Source organism: Falco punctatus, assembly GCF_963210335.1.
Source record: "Falco punctatus genome assembly, chromosome: 7".
NCBI lineage: Eukaryota > Metazoa > Chordata > Aves > Falconiformes > Falconidae > Falco > Falco punctatus.
The window spans coordinates 34,817,625-34,844,089 of NC_137587.1; the positions used below are offsets into that span (position 1 = coordinate 34,817,625).

The 26,465-nt window shown below is 45.7% G+C and overlaps 1 protein-coding gene across 2 annotated transcripts in view; it reads right to left on the bottom strand.

Moving 5' to 3' along the window:
* CCDC85C (coiled-coil domain containing 85C) overlaps nt 1–26,465 on the bottom strand; it is a 115,264-nt gene that overhangs the window by 16,252 nt on the left and 72,547 nt on the right. Inside the window, exon 3 of one of the 2 annotated variants that reach the window (XM_080394619.1) lies at nt 12,089–12,190. In XM_080394619.1, coding sequence (XP_080250745.1) covers nt 12,089–12,190 — 102 coding nt within the window. Of the gene's footprint in view, nt 1–12,088; nt 12,194–26,465 lie in introns of both variants that reach the window. The other variant, XM_080394618.1, reaches the window with a different exon arrangement.

Genomic DNA, 26,465 nt, shown 5'->3' on the forward strand with positions numbered 1-26,465 from the left:
TTAAGGGTGGGAGAGTGGGGGGTTCTAAGTTACGTATCTGATGCATTGGAGTTCCCAAGTACTTGGAGGAAACACCTTATTTTCCCTATGCACAGGGTTTGTTGACCACTACACCTCTGAGACTCAGAGATAATTCTCCATTTTCCAAGATATGTCTTTAAGAAGCAAAAGTCCCACGGAACCAAAGGCTGCGGAGCCATGTGTTGACCCATTTGCTGCTTCCTAGGTTAGCTGGTGCTTTTGCTGCTCTGCAAACCACCGTGGCAGTTCAGAGCATTTGAGACCTCTGCGGCATGGATCTTTGATGAGTTCAGTCCTGGAAAGAACAGGCCTACCTCTGCTGCCATGGTGGCTCTGGGACTGCAGTGTCCCGAGAGGCTCCTGGTGAGGCTCTTTGCATCCCTCAAGGGAGGCAAGTGCCAAGTACCCATGCACCCAGCCTCTCTCCCAGCAGGGAAAACATGACAAGAGCTACTCCTCTGCTGCCTCTGTGCAGACAGCAGCACTGAAGCACCACTGAGCACTCGTCCCTTTCAGCCGTCGCCTGCTCCTCCACTTCAAGCAGATCAGCACTGGATATTTGCTGGTGTCTGCGATGGGAGCAATGCACTTCTCAGAGCTTGCTGTCCCCACGTAGCATCAGCCCCCTCCCCATCCCGCCAGCCCTACATTGTGCATGCCCGAACCACAAATCCGCCAGGCAACCCCAATTCTGTTTGAGCCTCTCACTGGAGCCTGCAGGGCTTGTGGTTCAATCTCCAAGTCTAGCTGTGCCATTAATATAGAGAGGAACTCTGCAGTCCTTCAGACCAGAGCATCCTTGAAGGAATACACCACACATGGGATAAATGCCCCAGTTCTCTATTGCAAAGAATGATGCTTGACTCAGTGACAGCCTCAAATCCAAAAGAGAAAACAAACCAAATCAAACTAGCCTCATTCACTGCCCCGGTCCAGAACCCACAGACAATCAGCAAAGAAACAGCACTGATGTGAGAAAGAAAATCCAAAGGCCACAAATACTGCTAATGATCCTTTTAATCTGACACCAAAAAAAACGAAGAGCAGAAGCCTCAACTTGGAGCTGCTGGAGAACATTCGCTGCTCTGTATCAAGCCACCTAACGAGTCCTTGCTGGCTCTACCTGATTGCACGGGATGTGGTCCAGCACAGCCGCTGACAAGCACCACCGTCGATACTCCAATTCCTACATGTTTGGAGGAACAAAATTAATAGGACTGTCTGTAACAGGGCATCCTGGGAATCCCTGATAATGACAGACCTCCACAGAGGCAAAGTAAGGCTTGGAATACGAACATTTCTTAATAACAGTGGGACTGCTTTGGAACCCAAGAAGAAAAGACCCTAACTGGGGATGACAGGTGTCTGCTCTTTTAGAGGTTTTGGGTTGGAAATCTCAAAAAAGAACAAAGAAATTGTGATAAACAATTTCTCCTTGATTCCTCCAGGGATCTGAAAAGGCATGAGGCCTTGGTCCTGCCATCAGTTTTCAATCTCTTTCTATTCAAATATATTCTGTCTTTTAATGACATCCTTTCCTACCTCACCTCCAAGAGAGCTGTTCCCGATCTGCAGAAAGATTGCAAAAGACTACATTTCAAAACCCAGAGGAGAATGTTATGCTGATTTTACTTCACCTAACAGTCATAGCCCAGGCACTGAGGATGCTTCAGACCAACATGGAGCATGCAAGTAAGCATTAATGCTTCTGAACCTCACATCTTCTCCTTGCCTTCTATTAATTTTCATCTACCATTTCAAAAAACAAGCAGACGTTTAGGATTCAAACTCGATTAAATAAACCACACTTTTCTAATGGCATACCTCAGACAACATTAAAGCTAAATGGAGTGATATCAGACACTGTGAAGTTTTTATTGCCGAGACAGAACAAGGAAAATTACATTATAGGCAGGCATTGCCAGACAACTCACAATAAAATTCCCAGGCACAACTATTTATCTCACAGTGGTTCTGTATGCAGCCTGCTTACCCAGGTTTGAATTATATTTGGGCCCTTCCTTAGCACCCATCATCACCCAGGTGTTTTACGTAAATAAAGGTGCCAACACTGCTCCGTAAATTAGGAACACTTAACGGACACACAGGAGATGGTAACATGCCCACAGCCATGTGGAAAGCTGGTGGCAGAGCTGGGCAGTAACACAGAAAGGTGCTGTGCCTAACTGCAAACCCCAACCCCGGCACGATGGCAGAACGGGGGGCCCAGCATGTTTTGGCTTTGTGAATGGCACTTGTGGCTACAAAGTTTAGAAAGTGCCCAGAGTAGCTCCAGCCAGAGACAGCACTGGGGAGCAGATGGGGAAAATCAGCGGCAAAAACAAGTACCAAGAGCACGGGGCCAATGTAGCACAGGAGGCGAACCCTTGGACCCTCACAGGGAACGCACCAAAGCCCCAAAGCACAGTGTCCCTGTCAGAAATGCAGCACATGCAGCACTGAGGGCAAGCACTGGGATCACACAGACAGTTGGTCCATTCAGAGAGATGTTCCTTCACACAGAGATGAGTAGCATCCCCAGGAGATCACCCCCCCAAAAAGTACTCCCATTACCACCAGCCTAAGAAATCCCCTGGGCCCCACAAAGGCAGATCAGACCCCCTCATCATTTTGCATCCCTGGCTACGCTTCCCCTCCTCCACTGCCTTGCAGCTGGAGGGGGGTTAATGGCTGAAACAAAGCCACCGTGCAGTGCAGCGCTGAAGCATGACATGACTCTGGGCTGACATTTCACCCTCCCTTCCTTTGAAGCCTCTTCCCTCCCTGTTGCATCTTCTCATGCCTGTGGCAGCTCTGCCGCTGCCACCACACATGGTGCTTCTGAAGGGATCCAGCTCCTCTCCTGGCCCCACAGGGACAAGGCTGCCTGAAGGCGCCCTGGCAGTAGCCCCAGGAGTTGTCGCTGGCTGCAAGGAGATCTCCCAGAGGCACGAAGAAACAACTGGCACCGGCTCCTCTGCAAACCACACCACACAAAGTGCAGCCTTTTCACCACCCTGCTGCAGTGATGCCAGATCTCTCATGCCTGAGTGCAGGACACCCTCACCAGAGCCAAGGAGCACCCAGCTCCCTCACGTGTCCACCAACGCGATGATAACATTGGGTTATTGTTATTCCATGCCTGACGTGCAGAAAGCCTGCCAGTGTCCACTTCAAAGCAAACCACTCGCTCCCCTCGGATGTACTTAAATGGCTGCATGGCCCTACATTTCCAAAGTCACAGCGGGCTGCCTTGCAGCTGCGAGTGCTTGACACCCTGTCACCCTGCCACCAGGCAGAGGAGAAGGAACACGTGGGAGATCCCACAGACACACACCAACTCCCCAGCACGACACGGGCCCTGGCCACCAGCAGCAGTGAGTGCAAGAGCCATCAGTACTCTGTATTAGCATCTTCCCTATCAAATCAAGGGACTTCATTGCAGATGCTAATCTCCTTTGGCATTACTTAATTTGCTGCCTTTAATCATGGAGAGCAGCTGGTCATGTAAACATTCAAATCCATGACTTAACCACTGGGTCCACACAGGAGCCAAGCAGAGCCCATCTGTACAGCCCAGCCACCACCTCCCGCATCTTCACGGCCTCCGCTGCATTCACAGATATCTACTTAAACAACAAAAAGGGTTTACATGGCCCTTTTGATTAATAAAGAAACAATTTAACTGTTTTATTGCTTTCTGAGCATAAACATCAAGGACACACAACAAAAGAATAGCTCTTCTCCCTGGCAGGCCTGACACAGCTGTACAGGCTCTGCTGGGGCACCAAAGGAAAGGGAGGGTTTCAGAGACTGCCCAAACAGAATAAACAAAGTCAGGACATTGTTTGCAACTGGATCTCATCTACAAACAGGAAGGGTGTCTTTTCTCAGCACCACACCAACAGCTCCAGCCCTGGGAAACTCCTCGGCACACGTAAAGCCAGGGAGGGTGGTTGCTGTTCGGGTCGGTAGCAGTGATGCAGAGCTGGAGCAGGTGAACGCTGTTAAAAAGCCGCACCAACATCTTCAGATGCTCCCCCAGACTGTGACACTATTACCAACATGACATATTCAGAGCAGTTTCAGCCTGTAACTACCTGATGCAAGCAAACAAGAAGTCTGACTGCTACGGACAGAGCGAGCCCGCTGCTGTACTCGTAGAGAAAGTGCACTAACTCCGGCCGACTCACAGGGGCACTATCAGCGTAAGTATTTTGAGAAGTGATAATTCTTTTGATAAAAGGAACGTCAAGCACATTTGATTTCAGAAGGAAACAGTGAGTAATTTTAAGACTTTCCGAGTTTTGAAGCAGACCCGATTTGGGGATGGCCCAAGTGAAAGCCTCTGGGTGGGTGGAAGATGCACACAGATGCAGGAGGATACCTGCGCACATCTGTATTGCCCTTCCAGGTCTCCATTACAGCCTGGCTGCCCTGGCCGTCACTGGGGAAGCAGCCTCCTCCCAGGCCAGGGGCAGAGCAAGGGGCTGCCGTGCCCCTGCCTCTCCCCCAACCCATTGCCAGCCCCACACAAATGCACATGACAAGTGAGCATGACAACCTACAGCAGATCCTCAAAGCTGATGAATTTTTCTCGCTTCCTGCAGTTACCTGTAAGGGTACATTATGGATACTGCCTTTTTAGCTCATCAAATCCCCAAAGTTTGACATTGCCAAACTTTATGCCGGCTGGCTGCCGTGGAGAAAAAAGCCACCCACCGCTCAGAGCCACGGCAATAACTGCTGATGAAGGGCAGCTGCCTTCAAAAATGGATCTGCTTGTTCTCAGCTGCTGATAATACATTCTGAAGCTTCACAATAGCACTCCCCGGGCTGCAAATCCCGGCAAACCTTTCATTTTATTTTCCCTTCCGCAGGCGCTGTTGCCGCAGCAGCAAAACGGCTGCCTTGAATTTCTCTCTTTGTCTGCTCAATAGCATCCTGGTGGCATCGGTGACGCCGGCGGGAAGGAGCTGCCTTCTGCCGTGCTTCTCCATCATTGTTGGCCCCTGCCTAAAAAGGGATTGTGGCCATCACTGCTGCTGGAGGAAGCAAGAAACAAACCTGGGGTTATCCTCCAACACACACTGGCAGCGCTCAGCTCAACTGACAGCCACGGGGACGGGGTACCCGGATGGGAGAAGGCAGGGGCCATCGGGGTGCTGCACAGGGTGGGATCGGTGGAGCGACAGAAGGGGATGAAGGCATTTTGATAGGCTACGACCCGGTGCTGAAGCTGCAAAGAGCAGTCCCAGGGATGGCAGAGGCACCAGGCGGCCCAGGGATCCCTGTGCCCAGGAGCTTTGTGCAGCGCAGCAAGGGGCTGGGGGCTCCATGCTGATGGTAGCAGGGTCACTGTGCTGTGCAGGGACACCTCGGTGCCACACTAAGGTCCCCAGTGCTCCAGGTGACTCTGCAGAGGCATCAATGCCCAGAGGGCTCCCCTGGCTCTTCTGGGTGCGTCTCCTGGGAACCACAGTCGGAACAGCAGTCTCCGGCCATTTCAAACTTGATTTTAAAAGTCAGGTTGGCTTTAAGAAGCTGATCCAATTCTCCTCCCTGGGAGGAACAGATTTACTCCCACACAGGCTGAGGAAGGGACTGGCAGACTTGCTCTGGGTCCCCCAGTGAGACCTGAGACCAGGCTTGGGCCACAGCCACATCTCCCTGCCTACGCCAGGCTGGCACAGGGGCCAGCTTGGTCCTTCCTCTGCAAAGAGCTGAGGGAGAGACCGAGTCACCTTCTCGCTTTTCTTCTGCCTTAGCCCTTGTATTGAAGAGGATGGAGACCACCATCTTTCCAGCCCGAAGGAAGAGACAGGACTGTCACTGGGGCTGGGGTTTAGCTACTACGTGCCCTCATATCACCTACCCTCGCCACTGCTCTCCCAGGCTCAGGAGACTGCCAGCGCATCAGCCAAGGACTCTCTTACCGTCCCTTCCCACCTCATCTAACAGCTTCTCTTTACACCTACAGACCCACAAACGTTTGGGTTTGTTTTTGTAATAGCGTACATGCCATCTGGCAAAATGAAATACACTTCTCCCAAGTATCTCTACAAGGCAGAGCTACAAAACACAGCTGGTTGTGACAGCACGGTGGGAATCAAGAGACGGAGATGAAGAAGCCGGTGTTGCAGCTGAGCAGCCAGAAACATCTCCCAGACTTTGCATACTGCACGAAACAGGCACTGGAGAAAAATACAAGAAGAGACAGTGCTAGGAAGCCAGGGACTCGGTGGTGGTCTCAGTGGACTGCTCTCTGCTACATAACAACACCTGTCCTGCTTCTTTGCGTTCACTATGGAACTTGCTGGGTTTGCAGTAAATTTAGGGTAGAAAATGGAATTGTCTCTTCCCAGCCTGGCCTGTAGTCTAAACCAGACTCCGAGAAATGCAGCTTTGAATACCCTAATGGAAATCTCACTTTTTAATGGAGATGTTATTGTAGTCCCTAGGGACATATATAATGGCTGAGCAATAGCACCGTCACCACTGTCTTCTCAGAAGCAGCAGTTTTGCTCAGCCCTCGCAGAGCATATCTGCAGGTGCTTCCCCTGGGGACTCCCAGCTCTGAACCCCAGATGAGCACGGGTCCTTTCCTCCAGCTACCCCCTACAGAACCCACAGACACATCCTCCTACACCTGGCCGGAGCAATATTTGGAGCTCCTGCTCCTCAGCAAGGGGTCACGCAGAAAACTACCGCAGTACAAATTCAGGAAGAAGAAGGTGATATTTATTTCAACCTAAACCCGATTTCTCTAGCACGTCACTCACACCCACACACCTACAAACTCACACTCATGCATTCACCAAAAGGTAGACGTCCATGGCAGGTCAGGATCACTGTGTGCGACAGAAGATAAGGAACACCCACTAGCAAGTCCTAATGACAGCTCTGGCATTCCTCCACATTGACAGAAAAGAACTGGGTTTTGGACACGTTTTCCACATGCTTTAGGAGCCAGTAGTTATTACAGGCTGATCTTTACATCAGCATCTTGCTTACTCACCCCCCACAAACCCGTCGCCTCTTGCTTCTCTTCCCTCATCTTGAGCACCTTATCTAACTAAGCCTTCTTGGAACCACAGGAAGCCTAATGGCACATCATGGTGTAACCTTCCCTCCTTATCAGGGAACAGGTCTTCCAGTGATAAGCCATCTGTGCTGTGGCCTTATCACAGCACAGACCTCCTGGTCCTGACACAAACCACACATCCCATGGTGTTTACCCACTTGTTTGCTGTCTGTTGTTTGTTTGGTCATCAGCACAGGCACCCCTGCATCCCTCACTCTAACATTCCTGCCGGTGTTTTCACACACGCTTTTCCATCCACATTCCATCCACAATAACAATATTGCCATTACAAACCTCTAGTTACTTCCACCAAAGGCAGGATTCTCACTGTAAGTCACACGAACGCTGCTAGGAAATTTTAAGTCTAAGCCAGCCAGGCTAGCTCGGACTGACAGTTAACAGGCCTGTTCACATTTAATGTCATTTTATGCCAATGTAGATAAATGGCTCCTCCCAGCAACTGGTTTACGGGCTTTCAAGGCAAAGGTACCTCCAAATGTAGGAACATGAGAAGCTCTCAGGCCACCTCTCCATGCCTGGGCATTGAGACATCCCTGGGGCACAGCCGGAGGGCAGCAGACAGGAACGTGAAGGTCTGCAGGGACCATGTGTCCACATGGCCAGCCAGAACACCCAAGAAGAGGCCACAGGGAGCACAGAAGAGAGAGAGATGCAAACTCTGGACCATGCCTCAACCACCACATTCATCCCTGGCTGCGCTACAGGGGCCTCGAACGCTCCAGAAGCCAGCAGCTGAGATACCACCCCTTAGTAAATGAACTTTTAAAAGCATGACCATTAGTAACAATATAAGAGCCTTACCGATGCGGATGGGGAATTTCCTTTTCCTCCATACATTCTCCCTGTGTCAGAAATGTAACTCAGCAATCATTACATGTGACAAAAGATTAAGCACTGTGTAGGGTGGCTTTATGAAGAGCAAGAGACCTGAGAGCTGACACTGTGTGGACAACTCCACTGCCCAGTCTTCGCTCATTATTTGATTAATGCTGGAGAAAGCCCATGAGAGAAACAAGTGAACTCTCCAGCAACACTATACTGTTCCAAAAATTAAACATTGCCTTTTAGTGTCCACCCCTGGAGGATCCTGGAGCACTTAATGCTATTTAGCTTAGTGATAAAGAACTGCCTGAAAACCATACTGTGGAATGGGTGATTTCCCACCCAATTCCTTCAAGGGAAATATTGAGGCACAGAGAGGTGAAAAGAAGGTACGTATGTTTGCAGAAGAGTCCTTCCACGGTGGCAGGCACAGCTCCCAGTCCTGATTCACAGCACTGGGCTGACAGGGCTCCTCCTGCCCCTGCAATGGCAATTACCCAAAACCACCATTATTCTCCTAAAACTCTCAGTGTTACTGAAATGCAACTTCAACCTCACTAACCAGAGGTGAGACCGTATGACTGGGCAATCCAGACTCCTTGGACAATGCCAACAAACAAAACTGAGAGTTGGTAACTCCCACCTGGTAGTCCAGAAAAGCTCTGAGCTGGAAGAGTTTCCGGGACAGGCTGAGCATCACCTTCTCTGTGCGGTCCAGCCACACACCTAAGATCCCCCAGCGTTACTCCTGCAACAGCTTCCTGCAGTAAATGGGAGGGCTGCTAATCTGAGCCATCCCAAGTGCTGCCGCATCCACATGGCAGAGCCACGAAGGGAACAGGTGCAGTGCAGGTAAGACGTGAACGCAACATGGGTGAAAATATCTCTTCTAGTTTTGGGATCACTTCCATTGCTGACACCCAGCGTGCTGGTTTTGGCTGGGATGGAGTTAGTTTTCTTCACAGTAGCTAGTATGGTGCTATGTTTTGGATTTGTGCTGAAGACTGTGCATAACGCAGGGATGGTTTTGTTAGTGCTGAGCAGGGCTTACCCAGAGCCAAAACTTTTTCTGCTCCTCACCCCACCCCACCAGCAAGCAGTCTGGGGGTGCACAAGATGTTGGGAGGGGACACAGCGGGGACAGCTGACCCCAACTGACCCAAGGGATATTCCATACCATATGAGGTCATGCTGAGTATATATAAGCTGGAGGAAGAAGGAAGGGTGGGGACATTCGGGGTTACAGCGTTTGTCTTCCATGTAACTGTTATGCATGATGGAGCCCCGTTCTCCTGGAGACGGCTGAACACCTGGCTGCCGATGGGAAGTGGTGAACGAATGCCTTGCTTTGCTTTGCTTGCATGCACGGCTCTTGCTTTACCTATTAAACCATCTTTATCTCAACCCATGAGTTTTCTCACTTTTACCCTTCTGATTGCCTCAATCATCCCACTGTGGGGGGAGAGAGCGGCTGTATGGGGCTTAGTTGCCAGGTGGAGTTAAACCACGACACCCAGGCACCAGACTGGCCACTGGGTCCTCAGCAGTGCACTGCTTGCAGGTACCTCAAAGTCATCTCCCATGCCTGGGACATCATCTGATTCACGGCTGAGCAGGTCTGGAGGCTGCCAGTGATTGGAAAGATCAAGCCTGCCCAACCAGGCTGCCCCTCTCATCCCAGGGGAACAGCAGGTCCCACAAGAAACTGCTTGTTGCCACCTCCTCTCAAGCCTCACTCAGAGCCTGAGCCCGAGGGAATCACCCTCACCTGCCAGAGGACACAGGGAGCCTCCGGTACACCATGAGATGACTCTGGTTTGCAGTTCCCAGGGCTGGGGAGTCTGAACAGCCTGCTGTCAGTTCGAGCTAACATACATGTCACACCTTCCCTTGCAATGGCCAGGGGCTTGTAGGTCAGAACTAACCCCCTGCGACTGCTCTTCTTGGATATTTGGTAACCGTTGCAGAACACAGAGCAAAACTATAATTCACCATCTCCATGACACACCACTGACTAAACTGTGCGCAGATCACAGTTTTGAGTGTCTTTTGATTCTGCATCTTGAGCGTGCACTGGGTTCCATGATCCAGGATCCATTAGAAACACCAAACTGTTTCATTAACTGAGGTACGTCAGGGCCACGGTGAGCTGGAGTGATGCCTATGTGCAAACTGTGTGACAGTGAGGGATGTGCTGAGGAGCTTTCCCAAAGAGTTGCACAGGCGGTGACGAAGATGAAACCCTGAATGGATGTGACAGCTTTGGAGCCAACACCAACTGTCCATCACTCACCCACGTGAAGCCTGTGCAGGCACAAGGAGGAATGATTTCTCACAAACTCACACCTGCTGTCAAACAAAAAGGCTGCAGAGAAAGTCTGGTACATCTAACTGTCCACTTTCTGGGAAGTGCCTGAGACATTCCAAGACATCTGCATGGACTTGTGACTGTTATCCTTCGCCACAAAAATAATATATCGTGTCAAGCCAAAAACCAAAGACATTTTGGCAGGAATAAGTAAATGAACGGCTACACAAGTATCCCAGACGACATGGATCTGGTTCCAGATCTGGCTTTGTTTTTTCTCCACCAGCTTCCCACAGAGAAGGCAGAACACAGCCAGGGTGACAGATGAAGGTGAGTGTCATGCAGCATCCTGGCCTCTCCATAAAAGCCAGGTGCCACCTCTTCCTTGAGGAGGAGCGAAAGCAGGGACAAGGGGCCAGGAAGGGCTCCAGCAGGCAGCACCGTCTGCCACCAGCCCTCACACAAACTTGGTGAGCTGCAGGGGCCAACGCTCAGGCAGTGAAGTCTCCTGCTGGTTCCCAGCCCAGGCACAGCTCCTCTGCAGAAAGCTGCGCCATATCCCAGCCTGACCCACAAGACAAATGTAAAAATGTGTGTAGCGGCACTCCTTGGGGCAACCAGCACAGGCTGACTGCATGTCCCCCACCTGCAACCAACCTGGGGTCAAAAGCCCGAGCACAAGGGAAGCAAAGTAAAATCTCCAGAACCACAAGGCACCAGCACAGCCAGACATCTCCAGATTCATATCTGTCTGCCCTCCTTATAGAGTCTCCTGACTTTATATATGAGGCACAAAGTTAGAAAAGTGGATATTCAGCCACAGTCTTCTATTTCATTTGCATGGGTTTGTCCCTTTTTTTTGGCTGGAGGACTTCCATCCATTCTGCAGTTCAGCAGGGGTAGAAAAGGGCTTTGCTTTCACATGGGAGTTTCATTTACGCAACTACCTTAAATTATTATTACACCCCTTTTACAGCTCTAAGAGGCACACTACATCTACAGAATTACTTTCACCCAAGCAGGCAGCCAACCTACAACTGGTCCTACAGCACCTGTACCTGCAGCTCTGCTGCCCAGAAGATGCAGGGTGGCAGGGGGGTGCCCCGGTTGTGCTGCCATCAGGCTTTTGCTCACCCTCATGACACTCGCAGCCCACTCACAGCAGAACTCCCTGACTACATCTACACTCTTCCTGTAACCTGGAAAACGATGTCCCCAAGCAAATGTATTGTTTCAGACAGTCAGGCAAACACCTGGAAGACAATCATCAATGCAGGAGGAACCTGGGCACAGCAGCACAGTATCCATCTTTCACAAGAGGCTTTAATCAAGATTCTCCTGTTATTTGAGAAACAGCAACACAGGCAAATCTTAAGAAACATAAACCTTGTTTGTGAGACAGAAAAACCTGCAATGAAAGTCCTAAGAATTTAACCCCTAAAGCAACCCTGACCATGTGCTGCCAGACACGTGGCAAATCATCTTTTGCCACATCCACAACCAGCTTTTTAGCAGCAGGCATACAGGGCATTTACAAAGAAGGAGCTTCAGGTATAAGGAGACTCACCCTCGCCTTAAAAGATGCACAACAGTGACTGTCAGTTAACTTGTGCTGGGAAGCTGGCGATCCAAACTCAGGTAAAGATCAACGTTTCCAGGGAGTCCCTGTCCTGCCAACAGCTGCAGGTTTCAGTGAGTGTCTGCACCACTAGTTTCAGGGTGAATTCTCAGCTGGGAGAGCTCTCCCATAATCTTCACATGCCCCCCTCCAGCCATGCCCACTCTCAGGGAAACATACGGCTCTGTGTAATAAGTAAGGAAACGTCTCTTACATTTTGCAGGGCATCTTGATACTGCGGCAGTGACGAAAGCTGTGACTCGGAGTGGTACGGGGACAACCCTTTCCTCAGAGTCCTCAGGTCCCCTGTGCTGGACTGCTGCAAAGACAGTGACAGAAAACAGGACAGTCTGTATTAATGAGAGGAAGGAAAGCTGTGCCCCTTCTGCTGGATTGGCTTTTCCCATGACCGCTTCTGTCCTGTGACCTGTTCCCATTACTTCTCCCTGCAATGGCAGTGACAGCGAACGTCATAATAAAATGCTTTTTCCATGCCCGCACCTGGAAAAAACATTTGCAAGAAGTTGGAGGTGAGCTGTTCAAAGTCTACTCCATTAACTGATACAGCAAGAAGGCATCTTCATTTTACCTAAGTTCCTACATGTTCGTTAAAAACATTTAAGATGCAAATGAAAAAAAATATTTTTAAGACTTCAGATTAAATCAAAATCTGCAAAAGAAATCCACCAGAAGCCAGTTTCTAGATTTTTTTTTTTAAAGCAATATAGGCTAATTCATTCACCTGTTTGTGGAAAGCAATGAGAGTTTGTAAACAGTCCTACTGTGATTCCCCTAAGCTTGCAAAATCTGTATGACAGGAAAAGTTTCTTATTTAGTTATAAATCTGCATACACCCACAGGTCTTAAACAAAGTCAAATAAATAAAGGTAGTCTGCATGACCCTGGAAACAAGATAAATACCATCAATAGCCTGCACTCAAAGGGAGAAGCAGCAGCACTGGGTGTCAAGAGTACTGAATAATCTCCCTGGGACAAAGTTTCTGCCTCATGTTATCAGTTTTCTCTGTGATTCTGGAACAGGATAGTCCCAGAACGAGAAGAGCTTCTCATTTATAAAAGTATACCCGTAAAAAGCCAATACACAAGTAGCCAAAATCAAAGGTCTGGAAGAAGACTGTATCTTTTTATTACTGATAAACATCCTCATTAACTTTTCATATTTTTAAGAGCATCAAACAGCGCACTGTCCTCTATCTTAAAGCTATAAGATCATGACTTTTTAGATTTTTATGCTACATTAAGAGTTCTGACTTGCATTTGCTGCAGAAATGACATTTTCTACTTCAAAAGAACCCAGGAAAAACCACTGGTGCAATAAAATTTAAAAGGAAATCTCATAAATCAGCTCAACTGTATATAAAACCCCCTCAGCAACCCCAAAGGCCTGACCATAACAGACTTTGGGGACTGTTCTTACTCTCATTTAGCAGAGAAGAATTGGCGCATTCAAAGTGGATACATCATTTTCTATCAGTGTTAGAAACATTTATTCATAGCTACCTACATGGCCTGCTTCGGGACATGTTCAGCCTTGGGTTTACTTCAAAATGTTGTTTTCTTAGATGAAAACATCCAGTGTGACCCAGTGCTTTCATAACCATCCTGGCACGCTCACCCTATCAACTTTCCCTTTACAAGCTGTGAAGAAAAGGGCAGTTTTCAAGAAAGGCATCATGAGAAATGGATGCTAGTCCTGTATCACTGGACCTGCTGGGAAATGTTGTGCCTCACATGGAGTCAAGTGACATGGAATGACTTCAACCCACTGGATGTATGGGATTCCCTTGAATTTACAAGATGACATCAGAGAAGATCATGGACTATATTTCTTTCGCCTTTTATAGTCAGAGACAGAAAGATGAGAAGGAGGTAACTCTTTTCTGAAGCTAAAAAGTGACTGCTGCAAAACTGAGTTTCCCTCCCCATGCCTGGGAGGTATGTACTTTCAAAGGAAGGTTAGCAGGTCACGAAGGAAGATGATGAGAAGATTCTTAGTTCACCGGCATTGTCCCAGGCATGTGGCGTGAAGGGGTCTCTTGGTGGTTATCCTGAAAGGATTTTACCCTGGCTGGTTATGCTTCCACTGCCCTGGGGCGTGCAAACTCTTCTTCACCACTGTATGTGCATGGGGGGGTGGGGGGGTGGGGGGGGTGTGGGCTGCAGCCTCCTGGAGAGGTCCTGACACCCTGCTACCCACTCCTTCAGCTTGTCAGCTCAGGAGCTCACCCACCCTTCCCTGACATCTGTAATAAATGAGCACTTGCATGGGTGAGGGAAAAGCAGAATAAAACAGCAAAGTGAAAATGTGAGCTTGTAGCTTTGTGGTGGAGACCCCAGAAGTCACAGCCAGAAGGATGCACACTGCCTTGCCAGTGTTTAGAGGCCCTGCATTGCTCAGACTTTTGCAAACGGTGTTGAGACTTGCAAGATGCAATGTGCTTATTGGGTACCGGGAGTGTAGAAATAGGCACGAGAACGAGAGATTTGGTGGACATTTGTCTGCCTCCCAGAAACTTGTTCTCTTGCTCTGAAATCTGCATGGGTAGGTCTAAATTAGACATAGCATGTGTTTCATCACACTACAGCCTGTCCTCATGGAAAGTCAAAATGCCTCGCTCACCAAAGGAATTAAGGCAACCAGACCCAAGTCTAGTCAACACACAATATCTTATTGCTGTGGCTAAAAATACACTAGTTTAAATTGATTTAATTTAACTGCCCTATGCTCCTGCCTGGAGCAAGAGCCTGCATTAATTTCAATTTGGCTTAAATTGGCTGAAACTGTGTTGGTAAATATACAGATACAGTAAAAACTCTGCTCTAACAACTGTTTGTAATGGATTAGTTCTATTGCTTTTTTTAAGCAAATCTCATTTAAGACAGTGTACTTGTGTGTGACAAAACTATTGTTAGGTTGTTTCAGTGACTGCTGATTATGAATCTGACCTAATGCATTAAATCTGATGGAAAGATTCCCACTGAGTTCAATGAACATCAAAACAAGCTCTTTAATTAAAGAAAAAAAGGAAACAAAAAATAAAAGGCAAAGAAAGAGAAAAGACATCTAAGAAATAAAAATGTCGAACAGACATCTATCCAGAAGAGAAACAAGGTATTTAGGGGATGGGGTGGGTTTGATAGGGCAAGAAGAGCCTTCATCTGCCATTATTGTTAATACATCCATGGTAGAGATAGCCAAAGAACCACTTTTTCCTATCACTGTCAGCCATAAAGCCAGTCCCTTTCACAAGCTCTCCACTCAGTGTAATTTACCTTCTATGTTTTCCAGAATGTTTCAAAATGTGTCTTACTCTGATTATTTTTACAATAGCCTACCACCAGTCACAGTTCTGCACTAAAAGCAAATGTGGAATTCTCCACCGTAGAAGAAAAAACTGCTGCTTCTTCCTTTTTTAAATTAAAATCGTGCACTGACACATATTCATCAGACCTCCCTAAATATTTACGCATTCATTGGGCTTTGCTATCAGTATTAGAGTTAACCAGGAAAAGAAAGTGAATCCCTCATTAAAAAGCAATATGACTAATGATGCATCAGAATGAGCAGCCATTACTCCACTTAAACCTAAATTAAAAATCCTGGTATTTGCATTGTCAATTCACTCACAAAATGAAATCTCTTATTACCTTACCCAATTTTCATTACTGAGATGTAAGTGGATCCCAAATTGCTTTTCTAGTCAGAATGGCATTTTAAAAGTACAACCCCTGATCATCTCTGTTCATCATCATTGTTGAAGATTATCTCAATTAATAGGCAACATGTCTATAATAAATTACCCTTCAGGTAAAATCACTTCACATTTCTGGAGTTTCAAGGAATTTATCAGCACAGTCATTCCGATCTGAACTAACACTCCATGGCAAAGTGCTGTTTTGACTGAACTTTTATTGGGAATGTTTCCTAAGCTAAGGAACAGAAAGAGAGGGTGGGACACAGAAAAGGAGACCAAGAGAGAGCTGAGGAGACTCACAGTCAGTCTCTACTTAACCTGATCAAATTTAAAACTTTCATAATCTGAAATACACTTGTCCCCAGCAAACACCAACAACTGGCCATTGACTACTCCGCAGTAACTCTTGCTCTTTTACAGTGATTTTTTTTTCAAACACTAGTTTCATCCAAATGATGTTAAAGAAAGGGAACAGGAAAGGAAACAGAGAAAAAGAAAGCATCTCCTGACTTTGACAGTGGTATTGAAGTGCAAGACCTCCCATAGATCTAACTCAGCATCACTCTACGTGGTGTTCCCTCCCCTTACAGCCGGCAAGCCTGGGGACAAGCCTGGAGATCCAACACTTTCACCTTCTGTGCAACCTGTGCTACACAGTTCCAAAGCTGACAGCTCCGCAGTGGTTACTCAGACACAGTAACTCTTCATTATCTGGAAATAATGACATTTATTGCTAAATTTTTCAACTAGGTAGAACCTGAAGTGACCGTGGAGGATACTGTTCTTGGACCAAAGCCCGAGGTCTTTGCCAGCCTTGTTATGGAAGAAACGGACCTAGACATGATCCTCCTGGCAGGGAAGGGAGTTCTGTCTACTTATATCCATAATAAAAGAACAGGACCAACAAATCAGGGGGTTAGTAAAAACGGACTGCAAACTCAAGTTTTTCTCTATTTAGAAACCAGAAATAATTTGGCTATGAACATGGGTGGAAAGTGGTAAATATTTTCCACAAAAAATAATGTATCATTTCAATTTCTATCTCAAGTATATAAAGTCTTGGTGCTTACTAAAGCCTAAAATTATATTAAAACCAACAAAAAATATATCAGAAAACACTTGTTCCTATTAAAGCTTTCTATCCTGCTAGCAGGGAGAAGAAATGGTGGCCTCTGACTTTTGACCTGATGTGCTGAGTGATTCAATTTGAAAATAACACAAATAACACAAGAAGATGGATGGTGTTTGCAGCATTTTAAGGTCAAAGTGCTACAAAGAAACATTTCTTTTCTTTTCCGTTTCTGTCCAGTAAAGTCAGATCAGTGCTGTGGCCACGTTGAACCAATTGTGAAGATAAAGTGTTGAAAACTTATGGACAAGTTAGACAAATTATCTTTTCTGTTACCCTTCAGTGTTGCTCTGCTGGAAGGGAGAAAAAAGGCGACAAGGATTTAATTCTGAAATACTCTGATGTAACAAAATGGACCATTCTTAACATAAATTACAGAAAGACCAAAATTTACTTGACGGATATTTCTCAGCATTTATGAAAGAGATTAGCAAAAAAACAGAACAATTTCAATCAGAATTATGCGCTGAAGTGACCGAGAAAAATTAAAAAGCAACACTGTCAGCTTCCAGTAATTCATGAATTAGCATTCAAAACAGTTGTTACATAAGTAGCCTTCAATTGAAAACACTATTTTCTCCTTTCGCCTAAGTTGTAACAGCTGAAGGCTGAACGGAGGCTAAAAAAATAAAAATAAAAATAATTAATCATAAATGATCAGTTTGACCCCATGCCCTGCAGAAATATTACAGCCTTTACAAAGCGTCACAGCTTCCCTTCTCCCCACGGGCTGCAGGGTCACCCTGGAGCAATCTGGGTGTCTACACAAGGGTATCCCATGCCTGAGCATTTCCCAGGCACCTGCCAAGGCTTGGCAGATGTGGCACCGAGGCTTGGCAGATGTGGCAAGAGCTGCTGCAGACCTATAACCTTCTGCTGCACGGCAGGAGCCAGGAGGGACAGCCCTGGTGGCACCTGATGACTATGTCTGAGCACCTGAGATGCTGCTCTCTTCACCTCTTTGTAACTCATTTGTAACCTCCTGCACTGTGAAAGCTTCCTCTCCTGGTCCACATGCCATTAAAAAAAAAAACACACCACAAACCAATCACCAATTTGATGGCCAGGAGTCCTACAAAGCTCCTTTTTGTTTACCTCTGGGAAGTCCCTTTATAAAGGGATGGAAAAATGTGTTCAGAATGAAGAGGAGAATCAAGCATACATGAGTCACCGACAGCAGACTTCCCAGAGGACTGTCATTTTGGAGGCTTTATAATAATCAGCTTCATTTTCCTACAACGCAGACCCACTGGCACTAAGCTCAAGAGACAGCAGATTATACACCGCACCACTTAAATGTGTTAATATTATATCTGCTATTCAACATAACTTTAGAAGAAATTATGTACCTTAACATGAAATGCAACTAGATGGAAAGGAATACCGTGAGGAATTCACTATTGGCAACAGAGGATACCCTTATTGACACCAGCTCAGAAGATTTACTTCGGACAAATGAATATGCCACACCATCACCCAGCCCTCAAAGAGACAAGCTATTTCCATTTCTTAGTGGCTATCCACCATTTTACAAATCACAGGATTCCCTTTAGCTGTCATTTAAATATCAGGGTGAACCTGGTCCTTAGCAACAGGGCAAGGGCATCCCACTCTGACCATGTAAGCCCGTAAGAATTCGGGCTTATGATTTGAGTAATTCTCTATATGGAAAAAATGTATTCTTACTTCATATTCTAGTTTTATCCCAGAAATCTTGGATGTTAGATGGAAAACTCTGCTGAGACCTTGGCTTTGATCACACATATTTGTGAACAGAAAAAGGAGAAAGGTTTTATTTCAGCCCACTGGGTCAGGCTGCCTTCACCTTTATGGACTCTTGTACTGCCCATTACCTGAATTACTTGCCTGTCACTGTAATATAAATTCTTAAACCTACCGGCAACAATTTCCTAAACCATAATTGCTCCAGTAATTGAAACTGCCTCAATTTTGACACTCAACAACCCACTGTTTGCAACTGCGTAATTAAACGGAAGGCTTAGTCAAAATCTTTTCCTGTTATTTCCTGCAGCAAATCAGCTGAAAGTACCAACTTCTCTTCAGGTAGGTAAACGGCTTTGATTTGAAGTTGGTCAAGATACTACTAACCGGTGCCTTTTACACAAGTACAGGAGGGAAATAAAAAATAATTAGGGGCATATTGAATACATTCAAACGATTAAAAAATGGAAATCACCAACATTAGCATGTGAAAGAACAAGCAATCAGAGCCCCAAAGAACCAGCAGCAATATTAAAAGCAGCCCCCAGATCCAAGAAGCTGTTTGCAGATGCATTAGCTCTCTCTACCTTAGTGAATTTTCGTGGCAAGCTGTTGCAGTCAGCCAGCTAGAAGGGAACAGAAGAACATTATATATTTGGAAACTTAACAGAAAAAAGTTATTTTATCACCTTGGAAAAAAACTACCTTTACCACAGATGATCAAACTAAGCTGGTCTTACATGCAGCACTTGACAAGATAATATTATTATTTGAACTTTAACCCCTTTTCCCATATTAAATGAATGAAGTCTTGCACAACCTATTATTATCTGCACAAATATTAACAACTTACTCTCCCGATTTAGAGCATGGTGACCCCACAAACAGTTGATAAAGCTTGATCACCTTACTCTTCTTCGTAACTACAGATATTTTACCATACCCACAGAGTTCAACAGCACTATCAGAACACACCACGCTGTAAGAATGACCTGGCCCAAGATATCCTCAGTAAGTCCAGCAGAGCAGTGATATTTTGCTGAGGTAAAGCAAAGCAGAAACACATCTCAAATAACATGAATGAGATGCTGCAAAGCACCTGCCTTGTGCAGCTCTCCTACGGGCAGCAGGGCAACAGCTCTGGTTTCTCTTGACCTCAGCACCACACACGCGACTTTGTGCCCCAGTGAACATCCCCTACCACCCAACCTTGCACAAAGATTTCCTTCTTATCTCATTAATCCCTGTTTTAGGGTCTCATGCACCAGGAAGTTGAGGGATGGGCAATTTCACTGTGTGAAGCTAGCAAATAATTGAATTAAGGTTCAGTAATTGCAGTTATCACTATAAGACATATTCAAGCAAAAATAAGCTCAGCAAATCACATATCTAACTTTAAGTATATGTGAAGAGTCCTATTAGCTTCAACAGCTTTTATCAGGCAAGCTGGAAATTACACACATGAGAGTGCAATAAAAAATCAGCGTGTTTGATTTTGAAAGAACTCTGCAAATAAGAAAAAAAATTAAGGGATGAGATTAAAACTGTTTAACATCTTCAGTGTCACGTAATAATATGAGCTTTCTGTAACAGGAGAGATTAAATTCCTTTACACTGGTTCATATCCCACACGGTGCATCCAGGGATCATTCCTTAGACCAGTGACAAAGGCTTTAGAGGATGATGGTCTGCCAAGACACCTGCTCTTCCCATTCCCTCTCCAGTATTCAGCCAGGTCACGAGCACAGCCTCAGCCAGTTTCATCAGTAAAGGTATTTTTAGTTGTTCACGTGGAAATGGAAAACATACAACATTGAGAATGAGGTCCGCAGCCCTGGTACAGCAGCAGCAGCACAGGGAGCTGTAAGGACGCACTTGGATGTTGTGCCATGGCTGGATCTCAGCCATTCGCAAACACAATGCAGGGATGAGCATCGCCACTTCTGCCTGTGCTCTGACTTTGCCCTCATGTCATAAGCTGCATTCATACAAGCTGGAGAGACAAAGCAGCAGATTTCATCTCATTGCAACAGTGACAACTGGAATTCTCTATTGTCAGGGGAGCTAACACTTTAGGAAAGGCTTAATAAATAGCCAGAGACAGTCAGTAAGAGGCTTAGCAGATTTTGCCATGTAAAACCACTCTTGGAAAAATATTTTTATTAGTATCTCAGTGGGGTACAGGCAATATAAGCAGCGCAAGTTTCAGACCTCTCCGTTCTCTTTAGCAACTGAGGTAGGGAACTTCAGTACACTGTTAATATTCAAGAGTGTCTGCATTTTTTTCCTCTTGTTTTAGATCAGCAGAGAAAGATCAACCCCATAACTCAAGGGAGACACAGATAATCAGCTCAAACCAAATTGCAGTATATAATTATAATCACACAACTGGCAGGCTTTGCTCAAGAGAGAATATGGGCTGGCACAGCTGAGATTCAAGCATGACAGCCTATAACCCAAATAGAAATGCAGCTCAGTAGCTAACAAAGCCAAATGGAGCTATAACCATTGACATTTGATGTAGCCGGAGTCTGTAGCCAGCTTGTATGCAATGAGTTTAGGAGTCTCAGACTAACGGAGCCCATCTGTGACTCATTAGCACCAAAACTAGTCTCTTCATTATGGATGTCAATGGAGAAGCTAAGGAATGCTGCTCCAGTTCCACCAGGCAAGTAGATGTAGATGTGGAGGTAGTATTAGGCACACAAGTAAACTCACTGGACCATCCCCTGGCATCACTTTTCATTTTCTTATGTCAACTGCATTCCAGGCAACGAGGCCCAAGGGAAGCATCGCACCTCCTCCCAGAAGCTCAGCTACAGCAACGCCGCTGGCACTGCCTTCAAGGCACTCCCCACATCCCACAAAACATGGGAGCTCGGAACGAGGAAGGTTAAGACTTGACCCTCCTTCTCACAAATCAGAAACAGTCCCTTGTAGGCTTTAACTAAAGCTGGGATCAAGCTGGCCAAGGGTTCTGCTGGCCTTCTTTCTCTCTTCTTTTGAACAGTGCTCAGGACAGGATGGACACTCAAGCCCCTCTCTTCTGGAGGACCGCTCAGATGTCCAAAGCTCTCTGCTGAACCAGGTCTCAAAGAGTCAGGAAGAATCAGTTACAGCCACCCTTAACGTCTATGAGACAGTCTGAATATTCTTTAAAAAATCTTCTGTAAAGACTTAGATTTGTGTTTCTGGCTTCATGAAAAGCAAAACAAAACTGAAAGTTTTGTCACAGGCATATAGTTTTGGGTAAAGCCTCTTACCCACCCCCACCCCCACCCCCACAAAAAAAAAAGCAATGAATGATTAACATGTTTCCATACTTTCCCCTGTTGTTTTCAGATATCAGACACTGAATTTTTCTTGATCTGGTGTTGAATTTGACATTGAACTTAATACAAAAAAACTGGTTTTAAAGCCTCTGCAGCTATTGCTGAGCTTCCCCTCACAACGTTTTTCAGTCCTTCTTGGACAGACTGATTACTGAGAATCTGTTTACATCAAACCACTCGACATGTTACAAAGACAGAAAATTCTGCTTCTTCATAGCCCTTTCTAACTGCAGTTAAGAGCTTTTTCCCCGACCCTGTCCCCACATACAGAAAAATGGAATCTAGTAAAATTATTACAATGCTGGTAAGCATAGGATATGACTAATCCCACGTTTCACAGCTGGAGGTTAAACGGAGCCTCATTAAACCCAATGTTCTTTGCTTATCCACAACAGAAACAAATGGGGCATGGCAGAGCTTTGCGTGTGTGCATCCCTCCACACTCACCCTCTTACACAGAAATCCAGCTCCAGTCCTTTGAAAATTTTTGAGTTGTTCAGTTGCAAGAAATTATATGATTGTCTTGAACTCCTGAGCCAATCAATGCTGTATGTTTCTGCCTATCTGTTATTTGACTTCTGGATGCAGAAATTCTTGAATTATATTTCCTAGGGTTTGAGGGAACTCTATTTAATGTGCCAGGTGACATTCTCATAAAATCCCTTGATTCCAGAGTGACAACCTGCAGAACACACAGTACATCATCCAGCCTTCGTTACAAGTTCCGAAAGCTTGTTTCAGTCATTGATCCTGCCTTTTTGATGTGTCACTACCCATGAATAGGAGGCTGAATACCAAGAGAATATTTATTTTGGTAGGTAGCAGCCCAAGATCCTGACGCCTGAAGTCAACAGAAGGAACTTCATTGCCTTTAAGGACTTGAAAGTATTTTGGATGCAAGTCTGAGATACCTTTGAACTGCTCTTACAAAACTGTACCTCTCTTATTTGAGGGGAAAACCCCAACATTTTATTCAATAAATAGATATTGTTTACTTAAATCTCATTCCACTTATTTGATAGCAAATCAGTCAGATCACTCTCATCATTTTAATTCATAAAAGAAGGAGGTGAAATGAAACATGCTTGGACATAGATTGGTTTTACATGCTGTTTCCTTGAAGATTCTGTTGCCACAGCTAAGGAAGCAACTTTGGGGGATTCTCTTAACATTTTTTTCTATTTATGTGGGTAACCAATGCAATTAGAGGCCTAAATCAGAGTTTGGAGAGTGGTCTCATGAAAGGTCTCATGAGAGAAGGTCTCATGAAAATCTGCTTTACTCCAAAATGCATGGAGTCCTGTAGAAAGTCTCACTATTGACCTGAAAGGAATATTTGGATGCGGCCCCTAATATGTATCTCCTTTTTGATTTCCTAGAATTATTTATGCGGTTAAACTTTTAAACAGCACATTAAAACAGTAATATAGTAACCTAGGGCATGTCCTTTTCAGTATTCTGAATTTAAATGGAGACTGAATGCACTGGGAAAGCTTTCATGTTTGAGTTGCTTTCTATTACAAAAAAAATCTCATTTCCCTCATGAGACCTTAAATTAAGGCCATTATACTTATCGTCCTCACACACACACAGTAGGTAGACTTTACAGGCTTGTAATTTTGTTCTGCTCCTGGTAAACACATGCAACACTCCTGGTGCAAGCCACGGCCTCACCACAAAACTCTCAAGCCACAATTCAAGGAGAGGCCCAAACGTTAAGACCCTATAGCAACTCTGAGAACCGAGAAGCAACACCACAAGCAGGAACTGTTAATGGCAGACTTGGCACAAAAGCGACTGATAATAAAACGACCGAGGAAATTGCACTCCGACTCTCCTGGAGCCAGCCAGCACATTGTAGGCAATTTCCTTTTTTTTCCTCCATTCTCTGCTCTTCAGGAAAGGATCTCATGCTCTCCACTGAACAGCATTTACATCTTTGTTCTTTGCAGGACTTACGATTCTCAGGCTCTCCTCAATCCTGGGGTCCAGTTCCCCCTCATTTTCAGACCAATATGCTAGAAACTGCCTGCTCAGTGCATGTTTGTGCCTAGTTCACAAACTCAACAATTTGAGAAGAATTGAGGCAGCCTGTAGGCGCTCTTACCGTGGAAGCTCCTAGCACCAAAACCTCAGCTCTTTTTTAATACCAGGGTCTACAGGCGTTATTTACTATCATTTTACTATCTGTACAGCTGCAGCCTTCTTTTAATTCAGGTTAAGCATGCAGTTTCTTAAAAATCAGACTATGCACAGTTTTCACAACCTTCCAGGGATGCTCTAGAGATCTTCCAGGAATACTCTAAACCCCAAGCAGCTAGCAGGCAGATACTGAAAATGTTGTGAAGGGCTGGTAATAGAATTTTATTTGGCAATTTTAATTAAATACTCTGATGTTCCTCAGAACTCCCAAGGGTTGTCCGCTCCCTAGAGAAGAATTTTTTGTATTTCTGCTCTGCACTAGGGGAGCTGAAATTTTCCCTGAAAGATGCACGAGGACCTCACTGTCAAACATCCAGTTACTCAGAGTCCCGCCTGCCCGATACCTGTGCTCTGTTCAAAGCTGAGCTTTTTGAAACAAAGGTGTGCAACATGCCCTGGGCATCTTTGAGTAGGAAAATCCCTCTGGCATTCCTGTTCTGAAGGAAAAAGCCAGACACAGCTCAGCAGAGATTATAAGCCAAAAGAAGTCCTGACAGCCAGCCCATGGTGCACAGGACATAGTTATAAGGAGAGAGAACAGAGTCCACAAAGCCTATGAACTTCAGTTTTAGTTATAAGTACCCAATCTTTGCCATTGTACAGAATGAGCTGAAAATGCAAAATCACATGAAAGAATGACCAGAAGTTTGTCAATGTTATTATCTTTAAAATGTATGCATTAGTTACAAAACTGACCAGAATTGACCTTTGGAGCTCCCAAGCTCATAAACATAGGTTTTGCTAATCTTGAAGGGAAAGGGTGTAATTACAAATTCATTTTTAGTTTAAAGGGAAGCATGAGGTGGGTTAAGGGGGTTATTCTCTGCTTGGACACTTTCAGATCAGAGGAAAGAAATATGACCTCTCATCCCAGGGATTATATCTTAGTAATATGGAAGGTATCCACCCACATGTAGTCAGCCAGACACTGCAAAAGAGAGGTTAACGCAAGCTCTCCTGGGCACTCCCCACAATGACACAGAGGAAAAACAGGACTTCTCCCACATGATGTTGCACAGATTAATCGCGTGCACGCAGCAGAAATTAGTGCACGTCTTCCCTAGAGAATTTGAGACTATAAAAGTGATGCCTGTGAAGCTATCCAAAGCCAACACCCAACATTCCTCAGAACTGACACTCATCTTCTTTACACCTCAACTAAAACTTCCAGAAATCAGCTACGCTTGTGAGAAAGGCTGACACCACCAACTCCAGGACGCTGAGGTCCCCATCTACTCTGTGGAGTCTTGGCCATTGTGGTTACACCACAGACACCTACCAGTACCAGTGAGCAGGCATCAAGGAGCCTTTTCTGGTAGTGGCATTTGCTACAGCATCTCCCCAGCCAATACAAACCAGGGCAACAAAAGCTGTGTGTTGTCAGAATTGCTGCCAAGGATTTTGCCAGTGCAGCAATGCCATCCAAGAGCATGACTTTCTAGTTAATGCAGCCACACCAGCAAAACACAACAGTGTAAACCTGAGTCAAAGAAAGGTATAAAACTGGAGTCATTTCTCCTCAGAGAAAGGAGAATGGGAAGAGTGATGATCACTGATGTGTTAGCAATGTCAGAAGCAGCTCATTTCTCAACTGGAAATACACATCTCCTTCCCTAGAAAGCAAAAGAAGAAGTCAAAACCAAAAAATCCATATACAGCTATCATAAATAACATCCACTTCTCCATTTACTTTCCTCCCACTGCAAAGGGTGGCTTGTGAGATGGTACTTCTCGATCTCCCAAGGGGAGAAGAAGCTCTCTCCGTTAACCTGTTCAAATGAGTCTCACCAGAAAAAGAGAACTGTGAATCCCAGCACACCTGTGCTGCAGGTAACACGTACAGCACAGAGTGGCTGTCTCAGCATGGGCTGGGGACCCCTCGCCTCCCCCACCGAGATTTTCTTCCAAAGTGCTTATGGTGAAAGGAGATGTTGGGAAACAAAAGAAAAAGTGCAGGCTGGGGACCTCTGCATCAACTTAATTCCATGCCTGACGACGATACAAAGACACGACCTCTCAGCATTAGCTTCACACCCCAGATGCCGAAGCAGATAAAGCAACAAATCTCACTCAGGATGCACCGGCTACCAAAGGGGCATTGTGTCACTGGCCACTGTAATATAAATCCTCCCGTAAAGCTTGCAATAGCATTTGCAACCCCAGCCTTCTCAGGTTTCTCTGGATGAAGCACTATTTCAGCTCTATGTTTAGCACTTGGAGCAAAGCCAGGAAGACTTCCATAACCAGCGCTGATTTGTTAATCCCTTAATGCACAGGCACTGTTTGTTACTTAGGACGTCAGGTTTCATCACTCCTCAGCACACTGGTGATAGAACTTCTTGACACTAGGCTGCAAATATTATTGCAATGTCGATACTCCCAGGGAGAAAGCCAAGCCGAGTTAAAATGTGACTTTGGTGTTGACAAGCCAGTTTGGCGTTATGGAGTTCAAATGGCCAGGATCACCTGGCGACTTTAAAAACAGGAGAA